Source organism: Monopterus albus, unplaced genomic scaffold, assembly GCF_001952655.1.
Source record: "Monopterus albus unplaced genomic scaffold, M_albus_1.0 scaffold71.1, whole genome shotgun sequence".
Classification (NCBI taxonomy): domain Eukaryota; kingdom Metazoa; phylum Chordata; class Actinopteri; order Synbranchiformes; family Synbranchidae; genus Monopterus; species Monopterus albus.
Window position 1 is genome coordinate 535,240 of NW_018127951.1, and position 13,690 is coordinate 548,929.

The window sequence follows — 13,690 nt, forward strand, 5'->3', positions numbered from 1 at the left end:
CTGGCCCAGCAGGGTTCTCCCAGCATTAAAGGAATTCAGATTTCCTTCAAACTGTACATACATGATCAGAGACATTTAATGAGCTCATTGTTAATATTTGATTTAAGTGTTAGATTATTTTCAAAGCTAGACTTGAGCCTGATTGACTGAGTAACAGACTTTTAGTCATTTTAGAATTGAAGGATCTGCTGCTGTCGGCCAGTTTGGGGTTTTCACTCTGTGGACTCTAACCAATAGATTATTTCTGCAAAATAAAATAAAAAAAAAAACATAAAAACCTCATGAAGAATATATTTTCTTCCAGCAAAGTAGCACGTTTGACAACAAAACAAGACACTATTGCTTCTGGGCTTTTATAAAGATTATACAATTTGTAAATACCTTATATGTAGGAACAAAACACTGAACCTCTCTTCTTTTTAAATGTTTGGCACTAAAGCCTGGACTTACAACTGACACACAAACTGACACTTCAAGTGTCTTGAAGTCACAGCTTTTCAGACTTATGCAGTGCCTGCTTTACAATGATACACAATTCATTTAAAGTTTAAGATTTCTGAGCTGCAAAATGAAGGAATTCACAATTTTCATCACAAACTTTAGCTTTTAAAATGAAAAGCAAATAGCATCCAGATCACTGACTCCCACACACAGATGTTTGTCTAGGGTACTGCACATAATCAGTACTGATACATCAATACCCAGCAGCAGCCCGCAGTCTTTTCAAAACAAATGCAGCTTTCAGGGGGGGGGAAACAACTTGTGTAAGCCATTAAGGAGTCTTATGTAAGCACAAACAAAATAAATTGGATGCTTTTTAAACAACCTTTCCTGAATGTAGTCAGAAAATGAACATGCTAGTGGGTACACCTACAGGTTTAACAGTTGGAAAAAGTTTGCTGTCCTGGACTGACTGTACAAACCTCTCAGTCCTTTCAGCACTTTAGGCTCCCTCCTCTCCTCCGCTGTCTCCCCCGTCCTCTCCTGTCTCAAAGATATAATACATTCATTTAGTAAATGGGTTGACTGGCAAGTCTGTTTTGGGAAGTAGGAGGGGGGGGGGCCTTGAAATGCCCTTGCCAAGTGACATCAGGGGATTTGTGTGCGTGTGGAGTTATCTTAGTTTTCTGTCAGCGTTTTGTTGCAGAAGCAGAGATGAAGTTTAACAATATAGATGAAGGGGTGTGTAAATGATGGACTGTGCTGCACAAGCACACTTAACATAGGCACACACATGCATTCTTGCTGTGTATTAAGCCCCGGCTGTATGAGGGCCTTTGTTTTCTGTTGCTCCTTGAGCTGAGCAGAGCATCTTATTTTGGGACGTCCATACAAAGGTGAGCTGCCTTCCTCACATTGATCAGCTGTCTGGCTGTGGAGGAAGAAGTCCTGCATTTAGCTCTAAATACTCTAAAATAGACCCCAGGCAGAGGGGTGTCAGTCCTGGATACGACTGAAACTGCAGCAGTGTGAGCTAGAACACAGAAATAAGTTGTTTTTAGAAGTGTTTAGGTGTTTTTTACAAATCATACACAGCTGTATTTTTCATACATTGTGTATTGTATAGGGTGACTGTTTGTGGCTCATAGTTGTCCTTTCGTCTCGCTGTCTTGCAGGACGTGACGTGCTTTTCTGCGACACGCCTGCTGTCTTCGCTCATGAGCCTGAGCATTTCTCAGCTGCTCCCTCTCCTTGCTTCCTCCTTCATTTTCTTCATCTTCTTCTCCTCCTCAACCATACTAATCATGCTCTACCTCCTGTCCTTCTTTGCCCTTGTCCTTGCATCATTCCTCCCTCTATCCACTCCCTTCATCAATCGCAGGCTGCCATTGACGACGATCGCTCGACAATGTTTCCGAGGTTGTTGATTGATTCGCAGCTACTGTCAGCAGGACTCTGCCAGCAGTAGCAGCTACTCTCCTTCTCTTCCTCCACCCTCTCCTTCTTTTTTTCAAGCCACTGCGTCAAAGTAAAAAAAAAAAAGCCATTGTACGGGGTGTGGTGAAGGCGCCAAGAGGTGGGATTATTTCCACAATGGGAAATGTGCGATTGGTGGAGTGAGACGCCGGTCATGGCTAGCAGGTTGCTGATAGGTGAGGAGAGTGGAGCGGCAATGAATATGGATGAGGGAGCGATGAAAGGGCCAGTGCATCGAAGACGGCCCCCTCCTCTGAAATAGCCTTGGTCTGTGAACAGTACACACTGATTTTCACACACAAGCACACACACAGAAGGGAGAAAGAGGAGGCGGCTGCCTTAGTTTGCCAGTCTAGGCGCCGTATCTGCTTTGATTTCTATGCAAATGCCCTGACGATAGCGACCATTTCAGTATGGTGGCATGTGATTGGTCCTCCATAAACCTCTATTCCAGTTGAATTTCTGTTGCAGGATGTTGTTCTAACACATTACACTGAGTTTCTAAAGCTGAAGATAATTTTTTTATTGAAATGTCATCCATTTTAAAAACAAACAGCCTCTTTATGAAAGGCTAAGAAACCGATTCCTGATACAGAAACGAAACAGAATTTAGTGCTGCAGGTGTTGAGTCATTGTGACACACACGTCTGTGATTTTCTGATGCTGACTCCAGCATTTAGGTGGAAAAAATCTTTCAAACGTTTGAATTAGATTTTAAGAAGCTTCTTTTCCACGTCTTCTCCCAGTATTTGATTATTCAAACCATTACAGGAGTTTTCGGGGCCTTGTGGCTGCTGCGTGCAGCTTCTGAATTTAGTGATTGTGAAATAAGAAAGTGAAGCTCCTTCTGCAAACTCGGCCATCGCCTAAAATATGAGGGAAAGATAAAACAGAAGAGATTTCTTCCTCCTCGCTTTCCTCTGTGAACTCTGTGTTTGTGAGTGACGATGGCCATCTTTCAGACCCTAGACAGCTGGTCAGAGCCTCACTGCTGGAGAGCTTTATGTGTGTGTGTGTGAATGCTAGCCCCAACAAAAGAGTAGAGGACTGGAAGGGGGTGTGTTAAACAAGATCTGCCCCCCTTAACTCTCCCTGCTTAGGGGAGATGAATATTTTCCAAGTCCCCAGAGCTGCCAGCCTCTATACCAGACCCCCCACCACCTCCTCTTCATCAGCTGAGGCTGTGCTCACACTGCTACGCTTCAAATTCACAACTGATGTTTCTACACAAAGCTGCTCAGGATTCAGTTAAACTTTTTATTTTAATTACATACTAAAAAAAAATCCTAGCAGAAAAACTTGGTCTTTTGACGATGGTGGGGGAGACGCTAACACGTCACTTCAACATCTCCCATAGGTTCAACTGGGCTGAGATCGTAGACTACATAAATATGGACAACATGTCACCACTTCCCTCCACTTTGCAAAATTAAAGCCAAAATATCATGAGTATGGCAGCTGCCATCTTGGCTATTGTGCTGCCAGAATCTGTGCAGCAGCAATCGAATAGTTGAGTGACGTTTCAGACCGTCATTTGAAGCTGTCAATTCATCTGAAATACCAAACACACAGAAATTATCTCTGGGGAAAATTTGTCTGATTTGTTCATTGAATTTTTTGTTTGGCTCATGTCCCTTCTGCTAACATGGGGTGGGTGGGGTTTAGGGCCTATACTGCAACCAGCCAGCAGGGGACAGTCGACTCACAGTGCCTTCACTTCTGAGAGCTGTCGCGTTGTCCATCGTTTATACAGTCATTGGCCAAGATCTGTGACTGTGAAGGCCATAGCACGGGATTCACGTTGTTTTCATCTTCATCAAACCATTCAGTGACCCCTCCTGTCCTGTGGATGGAGCCACTGTCATCCTGGAAGAGACCACTCCCATCAGGATAGAAATGTTCTATCATAGGATAAACATAATCACTGAGAACAACTTTGTATTGATCTGCAGTGACCCTTCCCTGTAAGAGGGCAGCTGGACCCAAACCATACCAGCAAAACGTCTGCCACAGCATAACAGAGCTGCCGGTTCGTCTCACTCTTGGCATCAAGCATTCATGCGTTTCTTTATTTTGTCACCCATCTCTAGTGACCCCAAAGGAGTTAGCATTTACAGTATGTAACTAGGATTCTAGAAATTATTCGTGATAGTCACAGGAGCTGTGTAATACCTGGATTTCTACTGTCTGTGATCAGGAATAGTGGAGCTCTACACACGCCGCCAACCTATTTTCTGTTTTTGTTCTTTGTCCAGAGTAAACACGACATACTTTGTCAGACAAATTTTTCATAGATGTTTGGGGGAGACTAGAGGACAGTTGCTCGATTTCTTGATGCCACTTGAATCGATTTGTAGTATGATGAAATTACTGTAAATATGGTTTACTAACTAAAACTATTTAAAAACTACAATGAAGAGGTAACTTGAGGTTTGTTTGTTTGAGTGAAGTGTGTGAGCACATGTGACAGTACATGAGAGGATCTGTGTTCTTCTTCAGCACCCCACCCCACCCCTGCGGGCCTGTGGACACCAGATCCCAGGATTTGAGCCTCCAATCCCCCAGCATGGAGAGCCTATTCTGGGCCTGGCGGGTCCTCAGGGGCCTTAGCAACAGATTGGACTGTTTACTCATCCAGTTATGTTGTGGTGGAGGATGATTTATTATTCATTTTGAACAACCTCTATGTCTCCAAACCCTGCCTGTTCCATTCCCCCCTTCTTGACCAGCAGAGACTGAAAGATGAACATGCATATGGTTTTTTTGCATTAGCTGGGTGGAGCGGTTTCACTGGGCACATATAGGCCACACTGACCTTGCTGCCTGTGCTGCTAGCTTTTTTTTTAGACCCATTTTCTGGCCACATTTTCATTATATCACACACACACAGTTTTTTTTTTTTTGTCAAAAACGTTTGACAAAAAGGAAATGTGTGTACTTCCTGTGTGTGTGTTGGAACTCCAGGGATTTGTCTGCAGACGTGTTGCTTAAAGGAGTGATAACAAAGACCCTTGTCGCAGTGACCAGTAGGGAGCCTGTAGTTACTCAGCAGCGGATACACACGTTATTACCTACGCTGTACTGTGGTAGCCATTAGTTTAACATGGTAATCCTTCCAGTTTCTATCCCAAATGTTTAATTTGTTTACAGTGTCTCCTTGTGTTTGTGGTTAGTGTTGTGTTGGGGTTTGATAAGACCATAACTTTCCAGTTTACCTCAGCTGGGAGAACTAAGACGGTGAAAGTACACAGTACAGTAGTTTGCACAAAAGTAAACCAAAATAAATGCAAATGCATTAAAACATGGAAATGCAAGGCAACATGTCAATGTGAGTCAGTGCAGTGGTGAATCCAGTCCTACATGTGCATAGGCATGGTGTTTTCTTTGGGAGCCATACTGAAAGTCATCAGTTCTGGGAAACACAGCTGTGAGCAGCTGGTAATCACTTTTATTGGCTAAATATGTTATACACAAGGAATTTGTCTCCGGTACAGAACCAAGACAGCCATCTGCGGCACCAGCTCACTCACACACACACACACTGGTGGTGGTGCTATCCCTGCTCTGGTTATTGGGAGCAACTTGGCTTTCATCTTGCCCAAGGAGACTTCAACATATGAACTGGAGAAGTCAGGATTTGAACCACCAATCCTCTTGTTAGGAGATAACTCGCTCTATCTCCTGAGCCACAGAAGTAGTTCCCATATGACCTTCTCAGGCAGAAGGAGAAGAAGTTCCTATCAACTGGGTGTTATTTAGACTGTCCTGGATAGTGTAGTTACTGTCTACTGTGTCCCCTATTGAAGATAAAATATACACCAAATTAGCCTACGTGTTTTAGATGGCAGTTGTTTAACATGGAATTGATCCTAAAACAGGAAACGCTGAGATCGGAAGTATCAGCATTTCAGGATCGATCCACACATCAATACTCATGACATCTGCAGCTTGTACAAGCAAAACATAGAGTTTGAACAGTAAAACTAATCTTTTCTAACTAATTGTGCACATCACTTTGTTCGGTTGCACTGTGGCTACTTGTATTTTATTAATTAGTAAGTCGGTTATAGTCAGAACACTGTCTCAGAGATGGATGTTTAGTCTAGTGCAACATTCAGAGAAGAACTACTGCCAGAAAGTGTGAAGGAAAAATAGAAAACTTAAGAGAAAAGTCCAAACATCAGGCCAGTTGCTGTATAAAAGTGTAATTATAATTTCTAGTGACTTAATTTTGGTCATCTTCCCAGGCCCACAGGGGTCTACTCAATGAAAAGCCCCGATTGCACATGTGCCACAATGCTTGGAAACTCACCCTCGATTTGAAGTATGAATAAGAGTGAGTGTGCATACACATGAGGGTATGTGCAAAGTCTGATTAGCCTTTAACATAGCTCAGTCTTTGTAGAATGTGACACAGCCCACTGGTGGCTCCACTGTAGGTAGACAATCCCACAGGCATTTTATATCAAGCGTACTGAAGCCTTGATTCCCACATTATGTTCAGACAAAGCTGCATTAGCTTGTGCAGTAGCCTGCAGCTCTTCTCTATGACATTACGTGCATTTTTATGTCCTTATGTATCTTGCCTCCTCTTAGGAACCCCACAACATACTCTCTCCATACTTTGTGACAGCTAGAACATTAAGAACTAATCAGTAACAATCACCATAGCTGTAATTATGGTGTTTTTCTTGTTCTTATTTGGACTGAAAGTTTACATGCTCATTATATTGTCAGCATGAAGGAGCCGCTGCACACGAGGGGGGAGGCTGAGACACTGGATCTTTGATGATGCTTCATATCAACAAGTGCAGAAAATAGTAGCACAAAACAATGAGTCTGACATGGTGAGACATCAGGTTCTCTCCACTAAGCAGCAGCGTGTTATGTGTTATTTACAAGCCTGAGTTGCTGTAAACCTCATTAGATGACTTTATGGTTTGACTTCCATGTTTTTTAGACTGACCTCTGCAACACCCCCTCTGTGGGGACTTATTTTAACATTATTGAACATCATTGTTTCTGGGTGCCTGTAAAAATGAACATTAGAATCAGAAGGGGGAGGGATCACGTGGGGAGCAGCTGCTGGGTCTGAGGTGAGGTGGGTGAGGGGCGAGTTTTGCTTCTCAAACTTACAGTAAAACACATTCAGGTCATCTGCCAGTTGATGGTCTTCTGCAGCGGGGGGGTTCCTGTAGCCGGTGATGTTTTTCAGGCTTCTCTGCGCAGACGAGGGGTCATTGGCTGGAAACTAGCTTTTCAGCTTGGCTCCTCTTTGCTACTCTGACCTCCCTTGTCGGTGTGTTCCTGGCCTGCCCGTACAGGATTCCTGTCCCCTCTTCTGTAGGCCTCCTCTTTGGCACGACGAAGCTGCTTGACTCTTCCTCTGAACCAGGGCTTGTAGTTGTATGTGCAGAAGGTCTTGGTGGGCACACATGTCCTCACCAAAGCTGATGTAAGATGTCACAGTGTGTCCAGCTCTGTAGACGCAGCCTCAATTAAACTCGAATCTGTGCAGTCAGAGCAGGCCTGTAGCTCTGACTTTGCCTGCTCGGTCCATCTCTTCACTGTTTTGACCACAGGCTTTGCAGCTTTAAGTTTCTGTCTATAAGTTGGTATAAGACAGACCATGCAGTGATCAGAGAGTTCAAGGGCTGAGCAACAGAGCGATAGGCATCTGTTATTACTGTGTAGCAGTGGTCCAGTGTGTTTTTGTCCCTGGTGGGACAAGTGACATACTGTTTGTATTTGGGCAGCTTGTGGGTGAGATTTGCTCTGTTAAAATCCCCCAGAACAGCGAGTGGGGAGTCGGGATGTTCCACACTAGTTATGTGTTTGGCCAGGTGCTGTAGTGCGCTAGCGTGGGCCTGCAGTCTTGTATACGCTCTGACCAGAATGAATGAGGAAAGCTCTCTAGGAGAATAAAATGGTTTGCAGTTGATGAAGAGAGTCTCTACGTTTGTGTTGCAAGTTCTTTCCAATAGTGAAAGCGTTACCAGAACCTGTTCAGTTTACTTTAGCTGTCCATCTTTTTACCCATAGAATAAATTATTTCAGGTCACGTGGGGACATTTTGCTTGAACACCCACCAGTGAAGGTTTTTTTTAAACCATCACTGTTTAATTTGCTGAGCTGTGACAGCACATGTGTGAGTGACTGCTGTGTGGCCTCTGTCGAAATTTGAGGTTAGTGTTGACACTGACAGGTCGGATGTGGCGAGCACTGCTTATTAAACCTAGTTAGATAGGCATGCAGGAGTATCACCTGCACTCCTGAGAGGTGGGGTGACACGCTGAAGGACTCATGGGGTATAATTACACATGATTAGAATTTGCAACTGTGACAGATTGATATGAGAGGCTTTGCTTTTCCAAAGTTGTGGTAAAAATGTGACCAAACTACTTTTTGTGGGCAAGGTTCAGACAGCATCAGGATGACACAAGAGACATAAGTGACAGTGAAGTTGATGGGATTTATACAGTATCTCACACAAATAAGCAGCATAACTTCAGAATGCAACATTAAAGAAACATTCAAAGTGATCACTTTGTATAAATTGCAAAAATAAATTAAACATTTATCATTTAAGTCGGTTTTTAAACAGTTTGAAGAATATAAACATGGCTGTATAGACTCTCAAAACCGTAACCAAGAGTGACTTGTTTTAATTTGTCTGCAAATTATCATGCAATATTTATTTATTTGTTTGTTTGCTCTTAGTTTTGGCCAAATAATTCTATTTAGACGATCAAAATTCACATTACATGATGTATTTTGAGTAAACCAGTTTGTACCAAAGTGCATACAGAGTAAAAACATCCTTTCCAAAGCACAGAGCTGATTTTACAGGAGATGCTGCCAATGTTTTATAGATATTCAAGAGGCTCTTTATAGCTGCACTCTGAAAGCTTTTATTTTGAAACCACAAAGATCTTTAAATGAAGCTCAACATTTAGAGATGCATCACCTTTCAAGCCTTTGTGGACTTGTTTGTCAAAAGCTTTTAAAAAGATCAGATAGATGTGATAAAAGTTGAGGAATGTTGATAAAACCTCCCGGTTAACAGTGTTATTCAGCGTGATGCAGTGTGGGAGGAAGAGGCAGAGCAGCTCAGTTTCCAAGCTTTTCTTTTTTTATATCTAGAAGTTAGTTCATATTTATGAAAATTGAGTCATGGTGGTTATCAAACCAGCTAAAAGTGTATTTTCAAAGTGTAATTCAATCTGTGTTACATAACCCTGTTACCTTACTCACCACCAAACTCTGCAGTAGTTTCATGATGCGGATGACTTGTTGACTTGTATGGAGTCTTATAAGCTTCTTGTGCATTGAGTTTTTATTTTAACACCGTCCTATGGGCTCATACGTGTTCCCAAAATATTTCCTGAATGAGAAATCAAATGTAGCATTTAAAACATTTTAGATTAACTCAAATGTTTGCTCAGGTGCACATAGTTTAGGGTTTTTGTTTTTTTTTATTTGTTTAATTTTGATCAGAAATATCTTGTTCTAGGAGAGAATAAATGCTGCATATATATAAATAAATGTTTTACTGTTTGCCATGGTAACACATACAAGTGTTATCGTGCAACAGAGTGTCAACATGAGTCACTCATTTATACATGAGTCATGTTGCCAGGGTTTTTATGAGCTGTCGGAAATGGCCTGTTTAGTGGAGGAGGTGTTTATGAGTGTGTTCTTGTTTCTGTTTTGTGCTGCAGACACACATGCGTGTATGTGTGTTTCATATTTACCAATTCCCCTGCCTTATTAATACAGGCTGGTTATAATTAGCTAGTTTCTATCTAAAGCAGGTTAGTCCAAGGCGTTGTACTCAAACTGGGTCACTGCAGCAGATCGAGGAGAGGAGGAGAAGACGAAGGTAATGGAAGAAAGTGTTTTACTCATCGGGCGCTACAGATACATGCAGTTTGTCGAATGAGTCTGCATTAAGATTTCTTATCTGTTTAGCTTATTCATCATTCAGATTTTATTTGAAAAGTATAACATTTTTCATCATAGTTCTCATTTTCAAATGATAGTTTTATTTTAACTTTAGTCTTGTGTCATCAAGACAAAATGGGCTGTCAACAGAAATGTTGTCAGTTTTCACTGATGAATTTGAAACTCCATTCAGCAAAACCAAAATATGACGTTCTCCAGCCAATGTTTAACCGGAATTCAGTTTGGGAAACAAGAGGTTGTGTAAGAAGCTGATACCATGAGGCGTAGTCATCTTGCTATTAGCTATAGATATACAAAGTAGTTTGTTAGCACACAGCAGCTAACCTCAAAACTGATTTTTCTAGCCAAAGAGTATTAGTCCACAGCTAGTTAGCCAGCCTACTGACCTTCCAGCATCATCAGTGGTCATGAATAAATTTAAGATTTGTCTAGTGTTTGGGTATTTTGATCAGACATACATCTTTGCAAGTTGCACACCATGCCTAAGTGCACATTGAGAGACTCCGCCTACTCAAGTCTAATATATAAGCAGATCATTTATACATCTCACGCTGTTTCTGAGAAATGTTTTTAGAACTTCAGCCTGAGTAGAAAGGACACGGCACATGATGGACAGAAGGGTCAAACAGCTAAATGATAGGATGGTAGGATCTAGAAGATGAGTGAGGGCTGAAAGGATTATTATCCAGTTGGTGTTTTCATTTTGGAAGAATGTAGCTGGAGCTCCATTTGGTAAACAGTGTGTGGGGAAAGACCTTTAATTTCTACACTAAACTGAATTAAACTCACTACAAACACATCGGTTACTAATGTGCATCAGGGAATTCAGATTAAAACAAAGAAGGTTAAGCGTCATTGGACAAATTAAACAAAGGGCTTTTTTTTTTCTCTCCTCTACATTCATGGTTGTGATCCCTGCAGTTTGTATTTCATCACTAGCAGAGCTGAGGAAGGGCAGGGGAGTGTCAGGTTTCCTGTCTTATGTGCTCATGCTTTGATTTGGCTGAACACTCAGAGATGAGAACAGAGCCCACCCAGCATGGAAAGCTCCAAACACTGAACTACCGCAACAATCCATTTACAAAAGTTGCATAGGACAAACATTTGGCAGAAATGGAAAGACAGATGAGGTTTCCTCTCATAAGACTGAACCTGTAAATGATCTTCACATTCAACATGCAAGTCATAATTATAACTGGGAAAACTTGGAATTTTTGAAAGCTCTAATTTTTCTGACGCGGCATTTAAAAACATGGAATTGCCAAACACAAACAAACGCAGACAGCAGTCATTCGTCATGAGTTGCCCGGTGACCTAAACACTTACACAGTGTAATCATGGGAATATTACTTCCATCCATCCCACATGACATGAATGTGGATTTTAAGACAATGGAGCCCGCACCCACACAGTCTTAACAAGAAGTCAAATCTCCCAAAATAAGTAAAGGATAACGCAGGGATTCATGTCACATTTTACTAGATCTTTGGAATAATAAAGTAATACAGACATCTTCCAGCTCATTTGATTTTATGTCATTGTCTCTGTCCTGGAAGTTTTATTGCACATGTCCAGGAGGGAAAACTTCTTTCTGACTAAACAACCTTCCCAGCCTCTCTTTGCTAAATGTTTGTACTTACAGTATGAACCTGGAGCAAAGGCCTGATTAGCCAGAGTAACTGAAACCACCTGAGTGGGTGTGCAGGACCTTAAACTACTTAAATTTATTTATAGTGAGGTGTCAAAAACAGCTGTTGTTGAGGCAAGTGTTAAAGGGATTTAATGGGAGTTATAGCTATTAAAAGGCATTTAATAATAATCACTGTAGCTTTATTTGATCCCAAATCTTCCATCTGGTTGTATGTGGTCAGTCCATCTCAGCCAAATCAGGACATTTTGTTATTTTGAGTGCGTGTGTATTTCTACAGTTAAGTATTTCCAGCGGTTCGCCCAGGTGGCAGACAGAACAGTGGTGTTACAAGGTGCTTTGCCCTTGTGAGAGAAAGTGCCCCTGTAGCAATAATCCTATTTTAATCTGCCTCCTGAGGTTTCATGTCCTGGATTATCAAATATGAGGCTAGAGAGGGAAGCGCTGAGACGCGATGAATCAGAGGCGGTTTAAAGAGACAGAACACTGCAGAACCATGCTAAAAACTATGTTGGAGCAGGTGCTGTTAGATTCAAAGCCTGAAACAAATTGTGGTTTTGTTCAAGGTTTAAGGCCTTGATGGGCTAGTTCAACATGCACAAAAGACTTTTTTCTGACTTAAACCTAAAGTGCTATCTTGCCATGTTGATGGTTTGTATTTAATTTGTTAAGGTTTTACAGATATCTGTTTCAATTGAGCTGAATGGAAATTGGTTCTGCTTTTCCTTCCAGCTCAGAGAATTGAAAAAATTCATTTGAAAAACATCTATGTTTTGTTAAACTGTCAGACTTAATGAAAAAAGCAAAACCAAACCATGACGCTTGTGATACCAGTTTGAAGGAGGTGAAAACAACTGAGTGAGAGAATGTGAACATTTGTGACTCGACAAAGGAGGTCAAATCTTACCTTATAAAGGAAGAATGGCTGGTCTCTTCTGTCGCAACACCACCTCCTTTTCCTCCTTCGAACTGAGAAGACACGTGTAATTTTCTATTAAAAGAATCTGCAGCTTCAGCTTGTGAAGAGACATCTGTATTATATCAGAGTAACAGCTAAACACAGAGTTGAAAACAGTCAATACAAAACCACATGAAACGGGTGACATCTTCTTTTCATATCTAGAGTTTATACCAACTTCCTCAGTGCAGGTGGTGGTCCATGTTAGCAGGATAAAAACATCCAAATCTGTACTTACCTGCTTTGCTCATGTGAGCTTTTCTGCACATGTGAATGAGTGCATGTGTGTGTGTCATGGCAGGCATGTGCTGGTATGCATTCACGAGGTGTCGCATCCACAAGCGTTGAATCTGATTAGCTTTGATAACAAAACTGACAAGCAGCATATTCCTTAGCTTCCTCCCCTCATGGCAAAGCAATGATGAGGACCAGATTCCTCGGGCCTAACGCTGAAATTAGATCAGACCAATCTGGAGAGAGTGTTTAGAGGCTCGTGCAGAGAAAGGGGGGAGATAACACCAGCAGGGAATAATCAGATTATGGAAATAATGGATATCAGTCATCGTTTGATGTGACTGGGTGGGTTTGTGCAGCTTTGGGAAGTCTCGGATTGTTGTTTGAGGGGGAGCGGAGGGGGAAAGACGGATGGAGAGACAAGTTATTGTGCTTTGGTGAAGTGACAGCACCAGCTCGCATCTGTTCTGTCAGACTGTGATTACTGACAAACACTTTGCTTCCACTTCAGTTTACAGCCATTCAAACAGGATCATTCCTGTTTTGGATATGAATAATCTTTTTTCTGCATTTTGCTAATTTGAACAAATTTGTGAAGCTGCAGACTCTTGTCACAAATGCAAGAAGGCAGGCATGAGGGCAAAGGTTTAAACAGACTAATAATGCACACTGTAGCTTGTCATACTGTTTTCATCTTTATTTGAAGTAAAAGCAACATAAGCTGCAGTAGCTCTCTCTGACTTCCTGATTCCTGTTTCCTACTGCAGAGGAAGGCGAGTACTTCCTGAAGGTTTTGATTCCCAGCTATGCGGCCGGTTCGATCATCGGGAAGGGAGGTCAGACCATCGTCCAGCTGCAGAAAGAGACCGGAGCCACCATCAAACTGTCCAAATCCAAAGACTTCTATCCCGGTAAGACACCGCTGCTGCCGATGGACGGGTATGATGTGGATCATAACACAGAAAGAC

The 13,690-nt window shown here is 41.9% G+C and overlaps 1 protein-coding gene across 1 annotated transcript in view; it reads left to right on the plus strand.

Moving 5' to 3' along the window:
• The window catches only part of LOC109963251 (RNA-binding protein Nova-1-like), a 72,360-nt gene that overhangs the window by 6,161 nt on the left and 52,509 nt on the right, over window positions 1-13,690 (plus strand). Inside the window, exon 2 of the mRNA XM_020605615.1 lies at window positions 13,490-13,633. Within this exon, the coding sequence (XP_020461271.1) occupies window positions 13,490-13,633 (144 nt within the window). The remainder of the gene's footprint in view (window positions 1-13,489; window positions 13,634-13,690) is intronic.